The sequence below is a fragment of the Doryrhamphus excisus genome, chromosome 11, assembly GCF_030265055.1.
Source record: "Doryrhamphus excisus isolate RoL2022-K1 chromosome 11, RoL_Dexc_1.0, whole genome shotgun sequence".
Lineage (NCBI taxonomy): Eukaryota > Metazoa > Chordata > Actinopteri > Syngnathiformes > Syngnathidae > Doryrhamphus > Doryrhamphus excisus.
In genome coordinates this window covers 4,695,049-4,715,667 of record NC_080476.1, presented here as the reverse complement: position 1 = coordinate 4,715,667, position 20,619 = coordinate 4,695,049, and the positions used below count along the sequence as shown (strand labels likewise).

General features: G+C 50.0%; 4 protein-coding genes across 17 annotated transcripts in view; 3 read left to right on the top strand and 1 right to left on the bottom strand.

The window, feature by feature from the left end:
• The window catches only part of LOC131138577 (F-box only protein 40-like), a 29,776-nt gene extending 18,399 nt beyond the window's left edge, over positions 1 to 11,377 (top strand). For 8 of the 14 annotated variants that reach the window (XM_058087615.1, XM_058087610.1, XM_058087614.1 and 5 more), the window contains 13 exons: positions 20 to 107; positions 992 to 1,142; positions 1,217 to 1,520; positions 1,615 to 1,796; positions 1,910 to 2,110; positions 6,371 to 6,395; positions 6,589 to 7,132; positions 8,271 to 8,785; positions 8,852 to 9,031; positions 9,122 to 9,363; positions 9,433 to 9,564; positions 10,160 to 10,433; positions 10,502 to 11,331. In XM_058087615.1, coding sequence (XP_057943598.1) covers positions 6,393 to 6,395; positions 6,589 to 7,132; positions 8,271 to 8,785; positions 8,852 to 9,031; positions 9,122 to 9,363; positions 9,433 to 9,564; positions 10,160 to 10,433; positions 10,502 to 10,717 — 2,106 coding nt within the window. In that variant the 5' untranslated portion in view covers positions 20 to 107; positions 992 to 1,142; positions 1,217 to 1,520; ... (1 more) ...; positions 1,910 to 2,110; positions 6,371 to 6,392 and the 3' untranslated portion in view covers positions 10,718 to 11,331. The other 6 variants (XR_009132111.1, XR_009132110.1, XR_009132107.1 and 3 more) reach the window with 6 other exon arrangements.
• On the bottom strand, positions 977 to 11,246 carry LOC131138272 (F-box only protein 40-like). Its single transcript, XM_058087068.1, is given in 9 exon segments — positions 977 to 1,126; positions 1,206 to 1,482; positions 1,561 to 1,692; positions 1,806 to 2,092; positions 4,624 to 4,689; positions 4,692 to 5,729; positions 10,964 to 10,970; positions 11,122 to 11,147; positions 11,235 to 11,246. Coding segments are annotated over 9 exon segments (1,995 nt in total).
• On the top strand, positions 11,376 to 12,563 carry LOC131138271 (coiled-coil domain-containing protein 92-like). The gene is made up of 3 exons (XM_058087067.1): positions 11,376 to 11,505; positions 11,593 to 11,640; positions 11,920 to 12,563. Exons 1-3 carry the CDS (start codon positions 11,376 to 11,378, stop codon positions 12,561 to 12,563), a joined length of 822 nt encoding a protein of 273 aa, XP_057943050.1.
• A 10-nt stretch (positions 12,564 to 12,573) lies between these two features.
• LOC131138575 (clustered mitochondria protein homolog) lies at positions 12,574 to 19,913 on the top strand. Its single transcript, XM_058087604.1, has 27 exons — positions 12,574 to 13,339; positions 13,442 to 13,492; positions 13,580 to 14,452; positions 14,548 to 14,716; positions 14,800 to 14,943; positions 15,011 to 15,114; positions 15,193 to 15,347; positions 15,405 to 15,530; positions 15,599 to 15,746; positions 15,817 to 15,909; positions 16,012 to 16,230; positions 16,297 to 16,472; positions 16,541 to 16,855; positions 16,913 to 17,001; positions 17,086 to 17,148; positions 17,214 to 17,308; positions 17,390 to 17,542; positions 17,724 to 17,786; positions 17,855 to 18,087; positions 18,150 to 18,222; positions 18,285 to 18,438; positions 18,528 to 18,667; positions 18,937 to 19,017; positions 19,137 to 19,265; positions 19,342 to 19,463; positions 19,529 to 19,792; positions 19,874 to 19,913. The coding sequence occupies exons 3-26, from the start codon at positions 13,724 to 13,726 to the stop codon at positions 19,677 to 19,679; spliced, it is 3,924 nt and encodes a 1,307-aa protein (XP_057943587.1). The 5' UTR covers positions 12,574 to 13,339; positions 13,442 to 13,492; positions 13,580 to 13,723; the 3' UTR covers positions 19,680 to 19,792; positions 19,874 to 19,913.
• Positions 19,914 to 20,619: the final 706 nt, after the last annotated feature.

Here is a 20,619-nt window from a genome sequence, read left to right as displayed (position 1 = left end):
GACTGTGTTGTTGTTCCAGGCAGAGGCAACCGGCTTTGTGTGGAAAATGCTGACCAGGCAGCGATCGCTGTGAATGGAGCCAAACAAAGAACAACCTGCACGCTTTGGTACCAACTTTTATTTAAGATGCTCACCACCTGCATGGAGGTGACTCACATGTCGTTTCATTTCAAATGTAAACACTTCCCTGAAGGCATTATAATGCAACACACACACATCAAGTAGCAGCACTTGTAGTAGCAGTAGTAATACACAGTATTCAACACAGGGAACACAGTTGTGTTGTAGTAGTATTGCGATCCCAAGAGAGATATACATTACAGTGAGTGTATATACATAGATATAGCACACTGCCGTATTTACACATAAGTGCGTTCACATTGAGTATGGCTAAATGCAATGTACTGTCAGTAACCGGATGTTGCGCTCAAAACGGTCAAAATGGTACAGTAATGGACACTTACCACCCTCAAAAGTTGCCATGCTGGTGGCTAATTAGCAACCCATAGCAGTGGAAATTAGTGGAAGAGGCTCTCAAATGGAACACTTGTACTGTGTACACTGTGCACTTAGTTCTCAAAGGAGTGACATTTGGAAGTGTAGTGCTATGCTAAATCCAATACATATCATACTCATTCTCTCCTTTTTAATGGTTTATTGCAACAACTCCATTTTGTCCAAGTGTCCAGGCTTGCACATTCACTTCTCAACCAGGTACCACCTGTATGAACCGTGAGAGCGAGGCAGCATGGCCCCAGCCTTGTCACTGACGAATGTTGAGTGATGGATGATTGTTGTAGATAAATAATGAGGTTGTGTTGTGAGCATTGATATCTAGGGAAATGCTGATAAGATTTATTTATTTATTTATTTTGACACATAATGACATGTCATGTCATATTGTGATTGAAGACATTCAAGTCCCTTGATTGTGACTGACTAGTCTATGAATTCAATCACTGGATTGCACCCCTTTTCACTTTTGTTCAAGGGGTGGCAGCTTCACCTGCTCTAGCCTGGAGTCTCGCTCGTAGTAAGAACACACCCTCAGATGCTCTGACATGGACGGAACGTCCCGGAAGCACCAATTGTCCACGGGAGAGAAGGCTGTGCTGAAGTGCCACACCTGCAGACAAGGACATGTTAGTACCACCTCACCGCCTGTCCACAAAGCTTGAAGACATCATCTGACATGTTCCTCTCACCTTCTGCTCAGCCTTCCAACTGACCCTACCCTGAGGGCCGGACGTCCTCTGCCAGCGCAGCGTGACCATCCCTCGGACCGGCAGCAGAGAGGAGCACACCTGTCTCATGAGGCGGGACACCAGAGCCAGCTGGGACAGGGACAGGCTGTCCAAGAAGCTGGCTATATGACACAGGACTTCGTATGGCAGCAAGCTCAGAGTGGGTCCGCCTGAGGAATTGTAGGGAGATCCAACGGGTGGGATGGTGGGACGCAGCTGGAAGCAGCCCAGATCCTCCCTGAAGAAGATGATCCACATCATCAAAAGCTTCGTCAGGTACATTCATTTTTACAGGTCATTTTTGATGAGTTCTCACGTGAAGATGACGCTGGCCTCCTGACTAGATGGTCTGAACCTCTTCTGGCTGAAGGTGCAGCCCAAATACGCCAGCGGACATCTCTGCTGGAACCAGCCATTCACGCACATCTGGATGTCGCTGTGCACGTTTCTGCATCATACCATCAGAACAGCAATATGCAAATGACTATCCTGGAATTCATCTGGATACTCCGTAGACGGAGACTGACGTCACATCCACGCAGTGACGACAAGGTAACCAACTTGTAATGTGCAGCATATTCCCTCCTCTGGAAGGCGTGTCCACACAGCGAGGTGAAGGCGGAGCTGGCTTTGTGGTGGCGGCTGCTCACACTCTCCACCTGCAGTTGGAGGTGGAGCTCTGCCGTCTTCTTGGCCATCAGGTCTCCCAGCGATGTGTTCCTACCGAAAGGAGCTGAAAGGAAGTTGTACGTCTGCGTGCCCTCATCCTGCAGGAGACCATCCGTACACACCTTCTCTGCGATCAGGTGACCTCGCTGCTCATTCTCCAGCGAGCACAGCAAGGAGGCCTGAGGAGCACACTTGATGTAAGTCTCATGATGACGATGATGATGGAGGACATAATTCCTGGATACAATGCACATGCGCCCCCCCCCCCCGCCCCCCCATATACACTACACTCCTGATGATTTTAAGACCAGTTGAAAACTCTAAAGCATTTACCTTTTCATTCAAGTTCAAGTTCGAAGTAGAGCTTCAAAATGCAAAAAGAAGAAATGGGAGTGTGATGTAGAAAAAATTGGACTAAGCAATTTATGGCAAGCAACCATGAAACTGAAATGGGATGTTCATCAGCTGATCAAAAGTCCTCAAATGTTACAAAAAGCACTCAATTAGGAGGAGCGTCGTCGTTTTTTTTAATGACCTCAAAAGTACGTTTCCTCTATGTCAGTGATTCCCAAAGTGTGGGCCGCGACCCTCTGGTGGGCCGTGGTGGTACTGCAGTTGGGCCATGAGAGGTCATTAAAAATATTATTAATTTTTGCAAATATTCATTCATTCATTCATTTTCTACCGCTTATCCTCACGAGGGTCGCGGGGGTGCTGGAGCCTATCCCAGCTGTCTTCGGGCAAGAGGCGGGGTACACCCTGGACTGGTGGCCAGCCAATCACAGGGCACATATAGACAAACAACCATTCACACTCACATTCATACCTATGGACAATTTGGAGTCACCAATTAACCTAGCATGTTTTTGGAATGTGGGAGGAAACCGGAGTACCCGGAGAAAACCCACGCATGCACGGGGAGAACATGCAAACTCCACACAGAGATGGCCGAGGGTGGAATTGAACCCTGGTCTCCTAGCTGTGAGGTCTATGCGCTAACCACTCGTCCGCCGTGCAGCCCCTTTTGCAAATATTATTTTTAAAATTATTTTTATTGTAAAATCTTTATTGCACGATTAAAAAAATATTTATAGGCCTAAGTAATAACCTATTGAGTGTTATTGACCTGTCACAATATTTTAGGAACCTTACAGTTTATGTTTGGAACGTAGCTCTCTGGTCATCATGCCAGGGAGTCACAAACGGAGGAGCACGTCGTATGTACTGGCGGGAAAAATGGAGCTGTGGCTTACGGATGTAAAAACAAAAACAGAAAAAGCATAAAATGAAAACTATAATCAAAAGGAATCACTGAAAACAAAAAAGAGGTGTCATCAGAAATATTCCAGTGAGTACATATTGTTTGGTTTGTGTTGGGCCAGAGGACAACGTACAACCTGTCTGCCTGTTGTGCTCCGAGGTGCTGTCTAATGAAGCGCTGAAACATTGTAGCTGCGCTGAGAGAATGTATTCTGTCTTAAATCACATTGTAATGAATAGTTTGACAATTTATTCTGTCTTGTGATGACAGGTTTACAAATGAATTCCGTCTTGAATGTAGGCTACTACATCACAGTTATGAGGAAAAGTTTGTTTGAGAAATAATTCAGTCTTGAATGCAGTTATGAAAAGTATGAGAATGATTTCTGTCTTGTGTGTACACCACAGATTAAAAGTTTGGGCTTCCTTTATCCCCTTGCTTTCATTTCAATCCTGAATCTTTATTATAATGATGATGACAAGGGCACGGCGGCCTAGTGGTTAGCGTTCGCAGACCTCACAGCTAGGAGACCAGGGTTCAATTCCACCCTCGGCCATCTCTGTGCTGTGTGGAGTTTCACTCCAAATTCCTCCCACATTCCATAAACATGCTAGGTTAATTGGCGACTCCAAATTGAGTGTGAATGGTTGTTTGTCTATATATGCCCTGTGATTGGCTGGCGACCAGGGTATCCAGGGTATACCCCGCCTCTCGCCCGAAGACAGCTGGAATAGGCTCCAGCACCCCGTGACCCTCGTGCGGAAAAAGTGGTAGAAAATGAATGAATGAATGATGATGACAATAATAATAATAATAATAATAAGTTAAGTGCGCTGAGAACACAACATTTCGTCTATGAACTGTTTATAGGACAAAGGTGGGCCGCAGATATTCTTGAGTTGGCAAAGTTTGGGAACCCCTGCTTTATGTGATGAAGATGGCTTCACAGTGGGCATCCACAGTCTGGAACTGATGTCCATTTGTGTTTAACTTCCCTTGCCATCCATCCCTAAAAGTTCTCAATTGGTTTTTCGGGATGGTCCAAAAGAGTGACGTTATTCCTCTGAAAGAAGCCCTTTCTCAGCGTGGTCCTGTTGAAAACCCCAATAATTGCCACACAGATCAAAAGTCATGAATACATGTTACAGTCCCTGTAACATTTCCACATAATTAGTTGCCATTTGACGCCCCTGAACAACCTGAAGCTCCATTGTTCAATCGAAGGAAAAAGCACCCAAAATTATGAAGGGGCCGGGGGTCTTAAAACTTTGATCAGCTTATACGTAATGTAACTTTTTGGGTTGTTTGTAATGAATTACAAAATGAATCTTCAACATTTTTGTCTCACTCCCATTTCTTCTTTTATATTTTCAATCTAGAACCTAGAACTACCTAAGAACTAAAATTTTGATCTGGAGTGTATAGTGTCGATTAGCTCTGAAGGGTCACCTGAACCTCCTCCCAGATGGGCATGTCCTCTGGCAACCCCCCCAGGTCGCAGGTGTCGGCCTACCTGACACGGCCTTGCTTTCCCGCTTGTAGAACCCTGGGTTGCGGATGCGACTCTGCTTTGCGGAAAAGCTGCTAGGAACCTTGAAGGTCCTCACGGTGATAATCTTCATGGGTTCCAGGTGTCCGTACTCAAAGTTATTCTTCCTGGGCGGGCGGTACAAGGAGGCCCCCCCCCAGTCAAAGCCCTTCTGTGTGCAGGTGCCGGCTGTCTCCCCCGCCATGGTGGCACCCAGCCTCTTGGCCCCACCTGCTGCCTGGTGGTGGCCCCTGTCTGTCGCTGCCGTCTCTCGGGCCTCTCTGCAGCCCCCCATGGCCATGCTAAACATGCTCTCCCATGCGTTGTAGTTCTCCAGCAGGGCGTCACTCACGCCCATACCCCCCCTGGCCAGAGCCTCCCTCTCCTCCTGTGTGAGCTCCTCTTCTTCCTCATCATCCTCATCTTCCTTCTCAGGTGGAGTGTTGAGGTCGAAGGTGACGAAAGACTCCCAAGTCTTTCCTGATGCCTCCTTCTTGGCGGTCTTCCTCTTCTCCTCCTCCTCCTCCTTCTTCCTCTCCCTCTCCTTCCTCCTCTCCTCTTCCTCTTCCTCGCCAACGCTACGTGTCAGTTCAGGAAAAAGCTTCCTCATCTTCAGTGAGTGGAACAAATTGTCCTGGTCTTTCAGGGCCAAGGCCAGGTCCAGGTCTGGGTCCTGGCCTACCCCCTGCTGGTGCTCCTTCAGCAGGTTCCAGTGCAGTTCTGGGTTGGGGTGTGAGTGTGCGTCGTTAGTGGGCCATCGGTTCCACTCCATGCTGCAAACCACCACGCTGGCGGGACACACCTGCAGGTGGGCCGCCTGCTGGGAGCGTCTGACGTGGGCGGGGCAACCGTAGGCGGCGTTGAGGCAGGGGGCGTTGACGTTGGGGCACAGCAACAGGTGCTCCTCCTCTTTGCACAGGTGGAAGACCGCCCCACAATGCAGACAACATGGGACCAGCGGGCAGCACATGCCGCTCTCCTCTGGTGCCCTGCAGCGTCTACTGCAACAGGAGGTGCAGTGGGCATGCTGGCACCCCCTGCTGGCTTTATGGGACCCACTCTGAGCGGAGGAGGAGAAAATACATAAATAATAAACAATACAAGACGTTGTATTTTGCTTTACACAAAGTGTGACTCACCATCTTCAGAGTAGCTCAAAGTTTTGCCGGAGCTGCTTCAGAGTAGATCCAGTCTATATAGATCTGCATAGAAAGACAAATGTGCAAACAGGAAGTCACAGGACGTTTTGTCTCCAGTGAAAAGGTTTCAAGATGTTTGCTGTTGAGGTTCTCCAGCAGGAATCTCGTTCATCTTAAAATTAGCTCGGCAGGTTCACTGACTCCTCCCTCCAGTTTGACAGCTGCCATAAACACGCCTGAGGCCTCACCCTTTCACCACATGTTAATAATACGGGCATATGTTCACTTTCTCATACATTCACATGTTCATACATTCATGTTTGAATTTACCACTTTAGTGAGGACACAGGCTTCGATTTGAACAAGGCTGGTAACATAAACCTCCTGCTGCCACTTTTTGACCTCCTGGGGAGCATTTCATGTTCCCTACACGCCTCCTCTATTTTTAACACACACACACACACGGTCTTTACAGGTCAGAGAATAAGGAACTTTTCTCTTGTGTCTCCTTGTCTTTGTGTGTTTACAGGACAGGCAGAAAGGACTGAGCGATGGTAAGATTACATGTTCTTGTGTCTATGCTGTCATGTTACGGTGTGTCATTATGTGTTGCTTCATGTCGCCATCGCATGTTTCATGCTGTTAATGTTGTCCTGTTGTGTCACATGTTGCTTTGTAGTTTTATTGTGGAAGTGTCAAACATAACCTTGACTCCGCCCATCGTTTTTGTGTCTCCTCTCAACTCAGAGTAGGTGCCGTGCAGCCAGCAGGGGGTGCCAACATGCTCACTGCACCTCCTGCTATAGCAGACGATGCAGGGCGCCAGTGGAGGCCGGTGTGTGCTGCCCGCTGGTCTCGTGCCGCCTGCTCTGTGGGGTGCATTTCCACCTGTGCAAAGAAGAGGAGCACATGTTGCTGTGCCCCAAAGTCAATGTGCCCTGCCTCAATGCCGCCTATGGCTGCCCGGCCCACCTCAGACGCTCCCAGCAGGCAGCCCACCTGCAGGTGTGTCCTGCCAGCGTGGTGGTCTGCAGCGTGGAGTGGAACCGATGGCCCGCCGACCACACCGACCCGCACTGCCCGCAATGCCTACAGGAGAACGTCTTGAAAGAGAATGAGTGCCAGGAGGAGGCCCTGGATGTTGCCATGGCGCTGGTGGATCAGGAAGACCTATTTGCCCGATTGAAGATGAAACCCCTGTTCCCTGAACTGATGGACCCTCAAGAACAGCAGGAGGAGACACAGGTGGACGCCATAAGACAGATGATTGACTGCCCAAACATACATGAAGGTAAATCATTACCTCATGTGATCTTCCCTAGCATTGTTCTCAATAGCATTCATTCATTTTCTACCGCTTATCCTCACGAGGGTCACAAGCATGCTGGAGCCTATCCCAGTTGTCTTCGGGCGAGAGGCGGGGTACACCCGGGACTGGTGGCCAGCCAATCACAGGGCACATATAGACAAACAACCATTCACACTCACATTCATACCTATGGACAATTTGGAGTCGCTAATTAACCTAGCATGTTTTTGGAATGTGGGAGGAAACCGGAGTACCCGGAGAAAACCCACGCATGCTAACTCCACACAGAGATGCCTGAGGGTGGACTCGAACTTGGGTCTCCTACCTGTGTGGCCTCGGCGCTAACCACCGGATCACCGTGCAGTCTGTTCTCGAGCTTCATGTTATGTATTTAACACAATGTTCTCCCAACACGTTCTCTGATTTGATATTTAATGTGACGTTACATAATGTTTTCAATGGTGATGTTGTCTCATATGACGTTCTCGCACATGACATTCTCTGATGTGATGCTCTCTAACGTGATGTTCGCTAATAATGTTCTCTAGTGTGATGACCTTTGACTTGATGTTCTTTAACATGATCCTCTAACTTAATTAGGGCTGCAACTAGTGATTCTTTTCTCAGTCTGAAGCTTGTTGTTTCCATTAATGGAATAATTGGGTAGACCCTAGACCAGGGCTGTCCAAACTTTTTCCAGAGATACTGAACAATGGAAGGATGCAGGGGGCCATCTTGATACATTTTATTTTGTCATTTATTAAAGATGCTAAAGTCAATCCAATGCACAGTCATGGAAAAAAAATATTAGACCATCTTTTTTTTTCATTTTATTTTTCAATTTTAATGCCTGGTGCAACCGAAGCTACATTTGTTTGGAGAGATATAATGATGATAACAAAAATAGCTTATAATTTTGGAGCTGATATCTAGCAACTTCCATAGTTTTCACTTCAGTTCTTACATCAATATCAATAGCATTGAGATGCTATTGGACATGGAGATGCATTCACAGACTTGCAGTAAGTCAGACATTTCAAATTCTGTCTGAAGAGCCGCATGCGTCTCTGGAGCCGAGAGCTGCTGCCGACCCCTGTTCTAACTTGATGGTGTCCCACAGGGTCACTCACTAAAGAAGACAGCGCTTGTGAGGACGTGGTCACCATGGAGACAGATGCAGGTGAAGCGAGAGGGTCTTTGGTGGTCAGCAAGGAGAAACTGAAGCTGAGTGAGATGATGTTTGGGATGGACAAAGGCGGCTGTGCGCTGGCTGAGGCAAGGCAAATGCAATCAGAACCAAACTCTCGACCCCGCCAGAAAGACTTGCTTCATAAAGGAGACGAAGATCCAGAGAAAGGTGGGAAGAACATGAGTGTGGACATAAAAGGAGACGCTGCTGGTGCAGAGACATTCCCACCTCCAGACACAAGCAAGACAGGCCTGGCGCCGTGGCAGGAGGGGGTTCTGGAGCGTCTGGGCCAGGAGCTGAGCCCACATGAGTACAACATGTACGTGGTCCATCACGGCCGCATGCTACTTGCTTTTGGACAAATTGAGGCGTGTACGCCCCGAGAGAAGGACTTTGTCTACGGGAGCCTGGAGCCCATTCCCGTCCAGACTTTGCGCTCCTTCAAGGTGATCTCCATCGACGTGCATCATGTTTTCTGGAAGAATGTCACGCTCACATTCTATCTCCTGTAGGTTCCAGACAGCTACCACTACCGGCGTCGAGTTCATCTGTATGACACCGCCGCCCGAGCCCTCAGTGAGACTCGCAGCGTGGACACGTCTGAGCTCCAAGTCAGCGAGGAAGACTTCTTTAGCGATGAAGCAGCTGACACTCTGCTGGGATACGCAGAGAGGGAGGTCAGAGGGCACAAGGTTAGGTGACTACCTCGTCATTACCCACAATGCAACACAGCTAAACCACATTTATGAACATCATGAATATCAATGATGATGTTTTTCCAGATCAGTGAGTCCAAAGCAGCAGACGGGCTCTATGTGGACGTGGGAACTCAAACATACTCGTTCCGCTCTGCACCATTTAAGCGTGACATCACCTTGGCGGAGGTAACATCTGGCAGGCCGCTGAAGCTCTACTTGAGACTGCAGGACGAGAGCGTGAGCGGCCGACACAACCGAACCAGTTGTGTCTTCAACTTCCTGTGCGGCCACAGCTTTCTGCGTCGGGAGTTCTCCTCACATGTCAAGTAAGAATGGCAAACACGGCGGTCTTCCCGATGGATGATGATCTTATTTTTGCGTCCTGTGTCCCTCAGGAATGTCCACGCTGACATTCAGTCGTGTCTGAGCGGGTGGTTCGAGCAGAGGTGCCCCCTGGCCTACTTGGGCTGCACGTACACTTGGAGGAGGTTCCGACCTGCCAACCATGACGCCTTAGTCACCTACAAGTCAGAGTTTTTATGTTTAATACACATTGCTTCATGTCTGTACACACCACTAACATGTTCCCTAAGGCGATGTTCTCATGTGATGCTCATGTTCTTTAACATAACTCCAAGTTCTGGAATACATTTCTCAACTTCATTCATTCATTCATTCATTTTCTACCGCTTTTTCCTCACGAGGGTCGCGGGGGGTGCTGGAGCCTATCCCAGCTGTCTTCGGGCGAGAGGCGGGGTACACCCTGGACTGGTGGCCAGCCAATCACAGGGCACATATAGACAAACAACCATTCACACTCGCATTCATACCTATGGACAATTTGGAGTGGCCAATTAACCTAGCATGTTTTTTGGAATGTGGGAGGAAACCGGAGTACCCGGAGGAAACCCACGCATGCACGGGGAGAACATGCAAACTCCACACAGAGATGGCCGAGGGCTCCTAGCTGTGAGGTCTGCGCACTAACCACCAGACCGCCGTGCCGCCCCATTTCTCAACTTGACCTTCTCTATCACGATGTCAGCGTCAACGCTTTTACAAACCACTGGGTGGCGTTAGAGGTCATTTCCTCTTTAAACTTTTGAGCTTCTCTTTCTTCAGTCAGCACCTACGCAGTTTCAACTTGCGTCCCACACAAGAACCTTCAGCGGCAACTGCTGGTGGGGGCGAGGGGTCCGCTCTGAGCGCACTGCCCTACGAGGTCCTGTGTCACATGGCCAGCTTCCTCGACAGCCTGTCCCTGTCCCAGCTGGCTCTGGTGTCCCGCCTCATGAGGCAGGTTTGCTCCTCTCTGCTGCCGGGCCGAGGGATGGTCACGCTGCGCTGGCAGAGGACATTAGGCCCCAAGGGGGCTGTCAGGTGGACAGCTGAACCTGTACGACCACTCTCTGCTTGACTGAATCCTTCAGGACTCTGAGGCTAACCTCTTACTCGTCTGTCCAGGTTTGGGAGTTCAGTCGTCTCTTCTCCTCGGTGGACTCATGGCAGATGAAGAACGAGCCCCTGATGTCTGCCCACCTTAAAGTCTGCCCTTTCTATGAGACCACCATGCCTAGTCAGCCTGTGCCTCTACTCCGTGTGACTGAGGAACATGTTGGTCCACAAGTTGGTCCTCAGTCACCCAGCCTGGTCAAACACTTCACATCTGGACGGTCCTGAGAGACACATACTGTTCCTTTGAAAGTCTTCCAAGCAGTATTGTGTGGGGGGTACACTGCATGGTTCTATTTTCTGTTATATCATATTAAACCATTAAAGGAAGCTGCCCCTCTACAGTAATTTCTCTCTTTATGGAGTTGATGTGATATCATGGGATTTATTTTGGCGTGTTCTATCCCTGAGATCTCCATACCAGACCTTATGGAACCTTGACGTGAAGTGCCTCCTCCTGCCGTTGGGTGGCACTAGTCTCCTCCTGGCACACATCACAGTTTCATCGTGCACGGGTCTGGCTGTGTCACCTAGGCGCGTGCACACAAGGTGAAAACGAGGTTATTTGTCCTCACGCTCATCTTCCTCATCACCCTCATGTGCCTCATTCTCAGCCGCTTCAACGCGAAGACAGCCTGCTGCTGCGCGTCCGCCGACGCTCGGGAGCGCGCACACGCGACGTCTAGCGTGGACCTTTTGTCTGCCACGGTAGAACAACGACACGTCAGGTAGGCCACGCGCATACGCACACATACATTATCAACGTGAACGGCTCTCGTGCACAAAACAAAGGAGCGTGAGCGTGTGTTGTTTTTGGTGGTGCGTACACGGACGCGCATCCTTCCTCCCACCAGCAGCTGCGCGTGCACGTCGTTTCGCGGCCGTCATGGACGCGGGCAAGCTGGAGCAGCACGTGGCCAGTGTGCACAGAGGAATAGTCTTCCTCAAACAGGAGCACGTGACACTGTTGGCTGGTCTGCACGTGGAGATCACACACCTGAAGAGGCGCTGCCACGGTACACGCACGCACAGTGCACGTACACATACACACACTGCAGTCATTCATTACTTTCTATCTGTGTGTGTCTGCCTGCCGTGGACAGAGCTAAGTCGAGAGCTGGACTCCAGGTTCCCTGACAGAATCACCACAGGTGAGAGACATCAACTCTGACTCCTTGTTGTCATGACAACAGAGCAAGCAACTTTCTCCGAAGTGATAACATGGTCAACATGGGGGTCAGAGGTCATATAATCACATAATGCTGCATCATTAAAAGCACTTACTATCCAGTCAGGGTGCTGTGACGTCATCACAATACTACACACAGGCACTAGGGGGCATCTCTGCATGGCACCTGGGCATTGCAATTCCCAGTTTCATTTATGAAATTTCTGATTCTGTTTTTTTAACGTGTCTGCATCTGTCTCAGAGGAGGAGGCCGAGCTAGCAGCGCGCTGCCAGGCGGCACAGCATCTCCTGGAGGAGCAGCAATGCATAATGGTGGCCGCTCGCGGGGAACTGCACCTTGGACAAGCGCGGGCACTTGAGCTGGGGCGGAGCCTGCGTGAGGAGGAGCGACACTTCTTGGAAGAGCTGAAGCGTCGCAGCCACAAGATCACGGTGCTGAGTCGAGAGCTGCAGCGCCAGAACGCTGCCACGTCCACCCTGTACCATCAGCTGCACGCCGCACGCGCCAAACTCGTACAGCAGCAAAGCAGCACAGGGGTTGCCCCTCAGGAGGAGGAAAGAGGAGAGGAAGGGGATGAGGTGGAGGCTGCAGACTGGCTTCTGACTCCGCCCCCTCCCGCCTCTCCCAGCCACCCTTCAGCCAGGCACAGTATAAGGGAGGAGCGGGTCCGAGCATGTGTCCCCCAGGAGAGAGTGACATCACCTCAGAGGCCACACTCCATGCCTGACCCTGCCCTCTTTCTAGTGCCCCTCAGATACCGCCTCCTCCGCTGGAACCGGCCAATCAGACTGCAGGAGGGGGAGGATGACTGGGAGGACATGGACGAGGATGGGTTGCACGGGAGGGTGGACATGGGTACTGCAGAGGGAGAGACGGCACTGTGATGATGGCGAATGGGCGGAGTCAACTTCCAGCCACGCCTAATTAGAACGTTCTAGAAGCATGATGTGACAAGAGGAACTCTCCTGTACTTGTATGCTCAGGAAGTGTCTTGGGAGTTGGGATTGACATGGAGAAAGAGGATGCTGATTGTCTGATGATGTAGCAGAAGCCCCGCCTCCCAGGTGTTAGCAAAGTGAGCGCTTTTTAGCAGGAAGTTTATTAAATTGATGACAAGTCGTGACGATACTTCATTTGTTGTTTTTGCCGACTTTTAATGAAAAGCCTTGAAGTTTAAAATTTGGACTTTTCAGGTATTTTGCTGCTTTTATTTTGAAATCTCTCCCGAGAAGTAACAGCTGATGTCGCCATGGAAGACCTCCCCTGTCTCTTAGCCAGCGTCCCCTTCTAGAACCTTCCCGCTGAGGCTTCGCACGCTGTGCTCAGACTGCTAATGCGGCGCTGCAGCGTTGCCATGGTAACCGAGCAGCGGCCTTCCAGTGGGAGTGACAGTAGGCGGGACGGCGACGTGCTACGGCCCTGGCGGGACGGGACGCTGACAGACGACCGCATGCACGCACTTAACGTGTACGCGCTTCCGCTCAAGGTTGACGAGAGACAAACACAGGAAGTTACATTACAAGTTACGTGTTTTGCTGAGAGTTCGCCCCCTGCTGGACGCGAACGAGCATGCGCCTGAAAGGTTGACACACGCGCACACATGCTTGATGGTGAGGAATGATTAATGAAGAAGAATAGCAGACATGTTGAAGATGACTCGGTAGGTTTTATGCTGGATTTTCTTCACTTTTTGTCAACACAAAGTCTTTATGCATCATTCAACTTGTGTGTGTGTGTGTGTGTGTGTGTGTGTGTGTTGCAGGGTTTCCACACGTCCAAAACGGCAGTGATTACCGTTAGCCTCTGAAGACTTGTAAGTTGATCTCTGCTACAATATCCCATAATAGTCACAAGCTAGCGCAGCTAAGTCATTGAGATTAATGGGCATGACCTTGCTCAGCAGGGAGTGCGCGTGTCCCTGTCTGTTGACCACGCCCACCGCTGATGTCACAACCCAACTGACCACGCCCCCTCACTAGTTAAGTAAAAAAACCACACCTCAGCTGCAGTTAAAAGTCCCCCCCCCGTCTGCCCCCAAAGCATCATGGGTAACATGGTCCAGTGCTGCCACATGCTCTCAGGGTTCTGTAAGTGTAAGGATGAGCCATCAGGGGGAATGGCCGAGAGGTCTCCCCTGCTGTCCAGCCCAGACAGCGACCACAGCTCCACCTCCACAACCACGCCTGCTGACTCGGAGGACGACATCCTCACCGTTTCCACCAACATCCCAGATGCAGCTCACCCTGAGCACTTCCTCTACCCGGACATTGTCCTGAGCAGTCACCTTGAGGGGGACGCCACCATGGTGGAACCCATGGTGTGTCTGCTGGTGTCTGAGGAGGAGGAGGGGAAACGGACGGAGGTGGAGACACAAACGCAGCACGAGCCACAGGTGGGGTTGGCAGTCCACACGGCGACTGTAGTCGAGAAGGTGACACAGGAGATCTTCATGGTGCAAGAAGATCATGACGATGCTAACAGAAGGTTAGCTTGCAAGACAACAGCAGTGAGTTTGTGGTCTGAAGATGTGCCAGGAGCGGGTGCAAAGGACATCAGTAAAGAAGAAAAGGTAGACACTCACAGAGACCACAAGACAGGAAAAGAGCAGAGATCTTTCCTTTTACAGTCCAAGACCCAAACATCACATGAGGAGGTGGCCAGAGCTGAGCAGAGGTTGCCAGCAGAAGATGCGGACGACGACATCATCAACCTTCAAGAGATGACCTTCACTGTCAGGATTCAACCTCCTAGATCAGACATCTTAGAGCTTCAGGTACTGATCATGTCTTCTCATGACTGAAAGGAGATCTTCCTTTCCACCTTTCCACCAGGAAGCTTGAAGCTATGTGTGTAGTTGTGGACTTTCAGGTGTTAGGCCAGATGTCTGTGGCAGAGCTTCAGCAGATGTTGATGGATCATGACCTGACCTGCCATCGCACGTGCTTCTCTCTCCGTCTGAACAACACCGTGCTGGACCCTGCCAAGCAGCTGAGCTCCTTCGAGGGTCTCCGTGGAGGCATGGTCAAGGTGGTAGAAGGTAGCTACTTCTTCTCTACGTTGTAACTTCTGAGTGGGAAGGACATCATCACTTCATCATCATCTATTCACCACCTGACTCAGAGAGTTACTCCGTACGGGATGCTCGCTTCCATCTGAGGCGCGTCCAGGAGCTTCTGAGGAGCCTGGACCCCACAGAGGCCTTCAATGGAGCTAATGGACGCTCTGTGTCTCACCTCACCTGCTTTACCCGAGATAGGAGCATGGGTAACAACGTTCTCCTGCTGCTCCCTCTCTTTATATGCATGTCCTGACCTCCATATTCACTTTCCAGATGGTAACAATAAGGGATCCAGGTGGGCTCCTCCTGACTTCCTTCTTCCTGGAGGCCTCGAACGCCCTCTTCTTCCTCTGCATCCTGTCCACAACGACTCCAAGGTGTGTTGTGGCGTACTAAAGAAGGGATGATCTTTCTATCGGTGCTGAATGAAGCTCAGGCTTTTCTGCTCTGAGCAGCATCTCCATTGTGTGAGGGTGTTGACATACAGCAGCTGGAACCCTCCTCCAGGGTTCAGGAAGATGCATGGAGACCTGATGTATCTCCATGCTGTGACCATGGAGGGACAAGAAGTCAACATCACGTCATCCACACGCGGCTTCCATCTCAACCAGTGAGTCTTCTATCAAATCTTTGCTCGAGGACAGAAATCACTGGATTCATCCTGCAGGTCAACGGCTTTCACCTTCAACCCCAAACCCGCACTTCCCACAATCCTTTGCCACTCATTAGTGGAGCTGTTGAGTCAGGTCAGTCCTGCCTTCAAGAAGAACTTCAGCAGTCTGCAGAAGTGCAGGTGAGGAAGCAGCATCATGTGACCCTCACACAAGAGTCAAAGTCTGTGAAACATTTCCTGTGTACCAGGATCCAGCAGCATCCTTTTGAGCGGATGGTTGCACCTTTCCCAGTGTTCACCTGGATGGCCCCTCATGAAGACCACAGTAGGGAATGCATCAGGGTAGAAGATGTCCACGGCAGTCGCGTAGGCCAAGATCAGCACATGGCCGGACAGGTTGGAAAAGCTCAATGGTCTCATGCTGGAGGTGGTTCTGGTGCCGATGCTGACCATGGGGTGTATGCAGAGTCGTGACTGGAACGAGGAGTTGCAGAGAGCGAGAGAACTTCCTAGAAACTCCCCACAGGACTGTCTACATCGAGAAAGGGTCCTATTCAAGGTGAGGTCCTGATTCTTAAACGTCTTCTCTGATGTATCATGCCCATATGGTCCATCTAGAACGTCCTTGAAGTGCAGACCGAGGTGTTGTCCTTTCTTGTAGACCAACAGAGACTTTGTAGAAGCTTCCAGAAAAGGAGCAGTGGCAGTTGTTGACGGTCACGTCATGCCGCTGAACCCGGGCGAGCCTCCTCACATGCAGGTGTTCATCTGGAACAACATCTTCTTCAGCCTGGCCCGTGACATAGCGCAGCACTACAGACCACTAGGGGGCGACGCTGCCGCACACGCTGCTGCCAGCTGTGACCTGAGAGGAGTTCAGGTAGTCATAACAAGACTTCATGTCCTTTGTGGTGATGGGATGACTACTAGGACATGTCCCCTGCAGGCGTACACCTCTGTAGACACAGATGGTCTACACACTCTTGGGGCAGCGGTGGTGGACTATCGTGGATTCCGTGTCATCGCCCAGACGATTGTTCCTGGGATTCTGGAGAAGAACCAGGAGCAAAGCGTCCTATATGGTTCTACTGACCATGGCAAAACTATTATGACGCACCCGAGGTGAAGAACTGGACACACTGACGTCAGGCAGCTTAGCTTCTTCATCCTGATGGAAATGTCTCCTGCAGGTTTGTGCAGCTTCTGGAAAAAGCCAGCAAACCTCTAAGAGTCCAACCCCACAAGGTGCTGGACCAGGATGACACCCCAGTTGAACTCTATTCTGGCGTGGAAACTAAAGGCATTCTGGGTAATGATGGCAGACACTATATCTTGGACCTTCTGAGGACCTTCCCTGCGGACCTTAACTTCCAGTATTCAGAGGAAACACAAGTCAACATGGAGGAGGTTCCAAAGGAATGCCAGAGCTTTGGTTATCCCCAGCGACATCATCACAGCCTGGCCAACCTGAGACCAGAACTGATGGACGCCTTTGTCCAGCACAGGTGAGAGGAGACATCACGGTGCTGGGTGATCTTTTTATCTAGCACCTTCTGTTTCAGGTGTGACAGGAATCGCAAGATGGCGGGAAAGCATCAGGAAGGAGGGGCCTCAGAGTGGGAAGAACCTCTTGACAACCGAAAAGACACAAGTGATTAGACTTGATCACAACTACAACGTCCACATCCTTGGGGAACATCTTACCTGATAGATGATAGATGTTTTTGTTCTGTAGATCATGACAGAGGATCAGTGAGCGACTTTGACATCCGCTTCAACCCTGACCTCTGCTCCCCAGGTACGGTCATGACGTCAAAAAGAGAACATCAGCATCTTCTTGTCTTTAAGGTGTCTCCACCACAGGTGTCCGCTTTGTGCCTGCTGAGGACCTCAACTGTCAGCGTCGCCTGCTTTGGGACGCTGCTGCTTTTCTTCTCTCCAGCCAGATTCCACTTGTGGTTTGTCTCGCTCACCTCCACCTGTGTCATGTTCATGTCCATGCACAAAGTGGACATTTGTGTGTGTGTGTGTGTGTGCAGCTGCAGGACTGTCTGGACCACCGCATGGCGCCAATGGATGGATTGACTCTGACATCAGTGCTTCATCAGCGGGGCGTGAACGTTCGTTATTTGGGAACCTTGCTTAGGCAGCTGGACAAGATGGAGGACAGCCGGAAACACCATCATGTCCAGGTATGTCTGCCCCTGCACAAACCTGAGGGTGAAACCAGAGTCTGCTCAATGAGCGCTAGCCATCAAGCTAAGCTATTGTTGGACAATTGCATACATCCAAGTTTGTGGGAAGACACATTTCTGTTGTCAGTGTACAAAGGGATGCCTGGAGGGGTTTGAACACATTTCTTCTTGTTCACAGAGGGTGTGTGTCAGCGACATGGTCACCCGAAGTGCGAAGCACGTCTTCAGGACGTATCTTCAGGTGAATGTCTTGTCGTAAGTTTGATTTGTCCACATTGTCTTAATAAGGTCACTGGTGTTTTCAAGCAGGAAGTGGAACATGCGACTCTCTCTGCTGCCGTCAGCCACTTCCTCAACTGTCTCCTCATGTCCTCCACGCTCGACTCCTCAGACCAGATACTCTCTCGCCGCAGGAGTCGCCACCGCCACCGCAGCCACTGCAGACGAGCCGCGAGCGCAACCTGGGCCAGACTGACCCCAAGCGAGCTGTGGGTCAGCATCAGGGCTGATGCCGAGGACTACTACCACTACACACTGGATAGGTGTGTGTCCGTGTACGTGAGACACTGTGACAAAGTGTGACTTGTGTCTTCTCTATCCTCAGGGCCGTCATGGAGGACTATGGTCTGCAGAGGGTCTCTTTGCTGAGAGAATTCACCATCAAGACTGGCGTTCAGGTCTGATCCACAAAGTCAACCAAAACCCTAGAAGTTCTAGAATCTTCATAACGTCCCCTCAGGTGCGCATGAGGGACTACACATGGGATTCTCGAATGTGTGCCATCTTTGGAGAGGAGGATGTGGTCAACATGTTGCCTGGGGTCAAGCATGTCAAATACACGGCTAGCAGCGCTACCTGGCTGTTGGAGCACGCCTATGCAGCCGTGCAGCGCGGTGAGAGGCGGGGCCGGTCACATGCATGTGTGCATTATATGACGTAGGTTCCAGCAGTCATCACGGTGGTGTGGTGGGATTGTTTACAGGGCATGTCAGTGCGGCCTTAGACTTGGTCAGCAAAGCTCTGACGCTCTTCACTAGTGTGTGTGGGGCCTTGCACGAGGACACGTGCACATGCCTGCGTCTGCTGGGACGACTCAGCTACACGCTAGGACAGCATGCACATGTAAGTACATAATGCACTAACTAGGACCGCTTAGTGGTCTCAGCCTATCAGTGGCATTTCTCCCGATATGGCACCTCAGTGGCTGCAATAGGAAGCCCCAAACACTAACATCATCAATTATTAACTAGCTATGGGCCTATGGGCCAAATTTTGCCGGGGAACCCCAGTTGTCCAGAACGGCCATTGCAATCAATCATAGCAATTTCCATATATCATGAATGTATGCCCCCTTGTGGCTGTGAGCAGTATAAATGTTGTGTCTGTATCAGGCTGTTAGCCACCAGGAGAGGGCAGTGATAAGCAGCGAGCGAATACGAGGCGTCGATCATCCACAGACCATACATGACTACGTGAGTGCCACTGAACCTCCAGCTAGCTAATGCTTACACGTGTGAGCTACGTGTCGCTGTTCAAGCCACTAGCTTCTCGTGTACATGTTAGCTAATGCTAATGTTGCCCCTGTGTAAAGCAGACCCGGCTAGCGCTGTACTGCGTGGCTGCAGGCCAACACTGCACCTCTCTGCATCTGCTGTATCGTGCTCGCTACCTCACCCTGCTGGTGACCGGAGATGATCATCCACACATCGCACAGCTGGATGTATGTTTGCATTTCAAATGTCATCGAAATAATGTTTTATTGAAGACAGAGAGATGAAACGTTCTGTTGTCCTCAGAGCATGCTGGGTGTGGTCCTTCATGGCCTGATGGAGTTGAACCTCTCCTTGAAGTTCCTGCACAATGCCTCAGTTCTCACCTCCAAGTACCATGGTGCCACATCCATGAAGCACGCACACAGGTACAGGATGGTGGGTCGTGGTGGAGGTCTCTTTCAACATTCAGATGTTTGTGTCCTCCATGCAGCCATCATCTTCTGGCCTTGCTGCACCACAGCAAAGGAGACTTTGAGTCAGCGCTACGACACGAGAGCCAGGCGTGTTCGATATACGAGACGCAGGTGAGTTTAATGACGTCTATGTCTCATGGTCAGCCGTCTGTCACATGCCCTTGGTGAAGGTGGGGGAGATCCATGAGAGGAGCAAGGAGAGCTCTGATTACCTGACGGACCTGACTCAGCAGGCTGGGAGAAGCTTCATGCAGGACAGCAAATTGACTCCGCCTCCACAGGTGTGTGCATGCAAATAAGCGGCACTGCACAGACTCAAACTCACACACACACATACACTTGTGATGCACCTGTCTTTCCAGTGCTTCCATACGATGCTTCAGCATCTCAACGTGACCTGTGAAGACGACCTCATTCCTCTCAGGTGGGAAACTTCCTATATGAAAGAAGGGTTGTTAAGAATAATTTTTCCCCTTTTAGACCCGAAGAAAGCACACGTCAGAGAATGGGGGAAGTCAAAGACGAAGACCTGGAGAAACTCTTGTCATCAAACACAAATATACAGTATAGTGCTGCCTTCATGGACACAGACGTATTGGGACAGCTTGCAGTCAGTCAGTCTTTTTGCAGTCCCTTTAGTGTCCACCAGGCTTCATGATGGGTTCATGAAGTTCGCAGTGGATAACATGACTTGATTATGATCTAAAGTCACATTATGTAACTCAATAGAATGAATTTCATTTGTCAATAGCCATGGTAATTCTTTCTTTCTTGGCGGAAAATCAGAACATCACTCAACTAATGCTTTCCTTTTAATGATGTGGTTGATTTAACACAAATACAATATTTATAAAGTACAGAATATATTGTAAATGCTTATGGATATAGCACTGTGTTTAGATATATAAAATATAACTGTTACACATCACTTTTTACGAGTGTGTCTGTTGTTCTCCGTTAAGCTGGTTGAGGAGAATGTCCACTGCTTATCAAATTACTTTTTTGTCATTTAATTGCTGAGTCTAAGTCAAGATTTTACCATAAAGTGAAGACATTTGTGTTTAGACGTCATGAACTCACTCGCCATGAAACAATGACAAAAGGCACA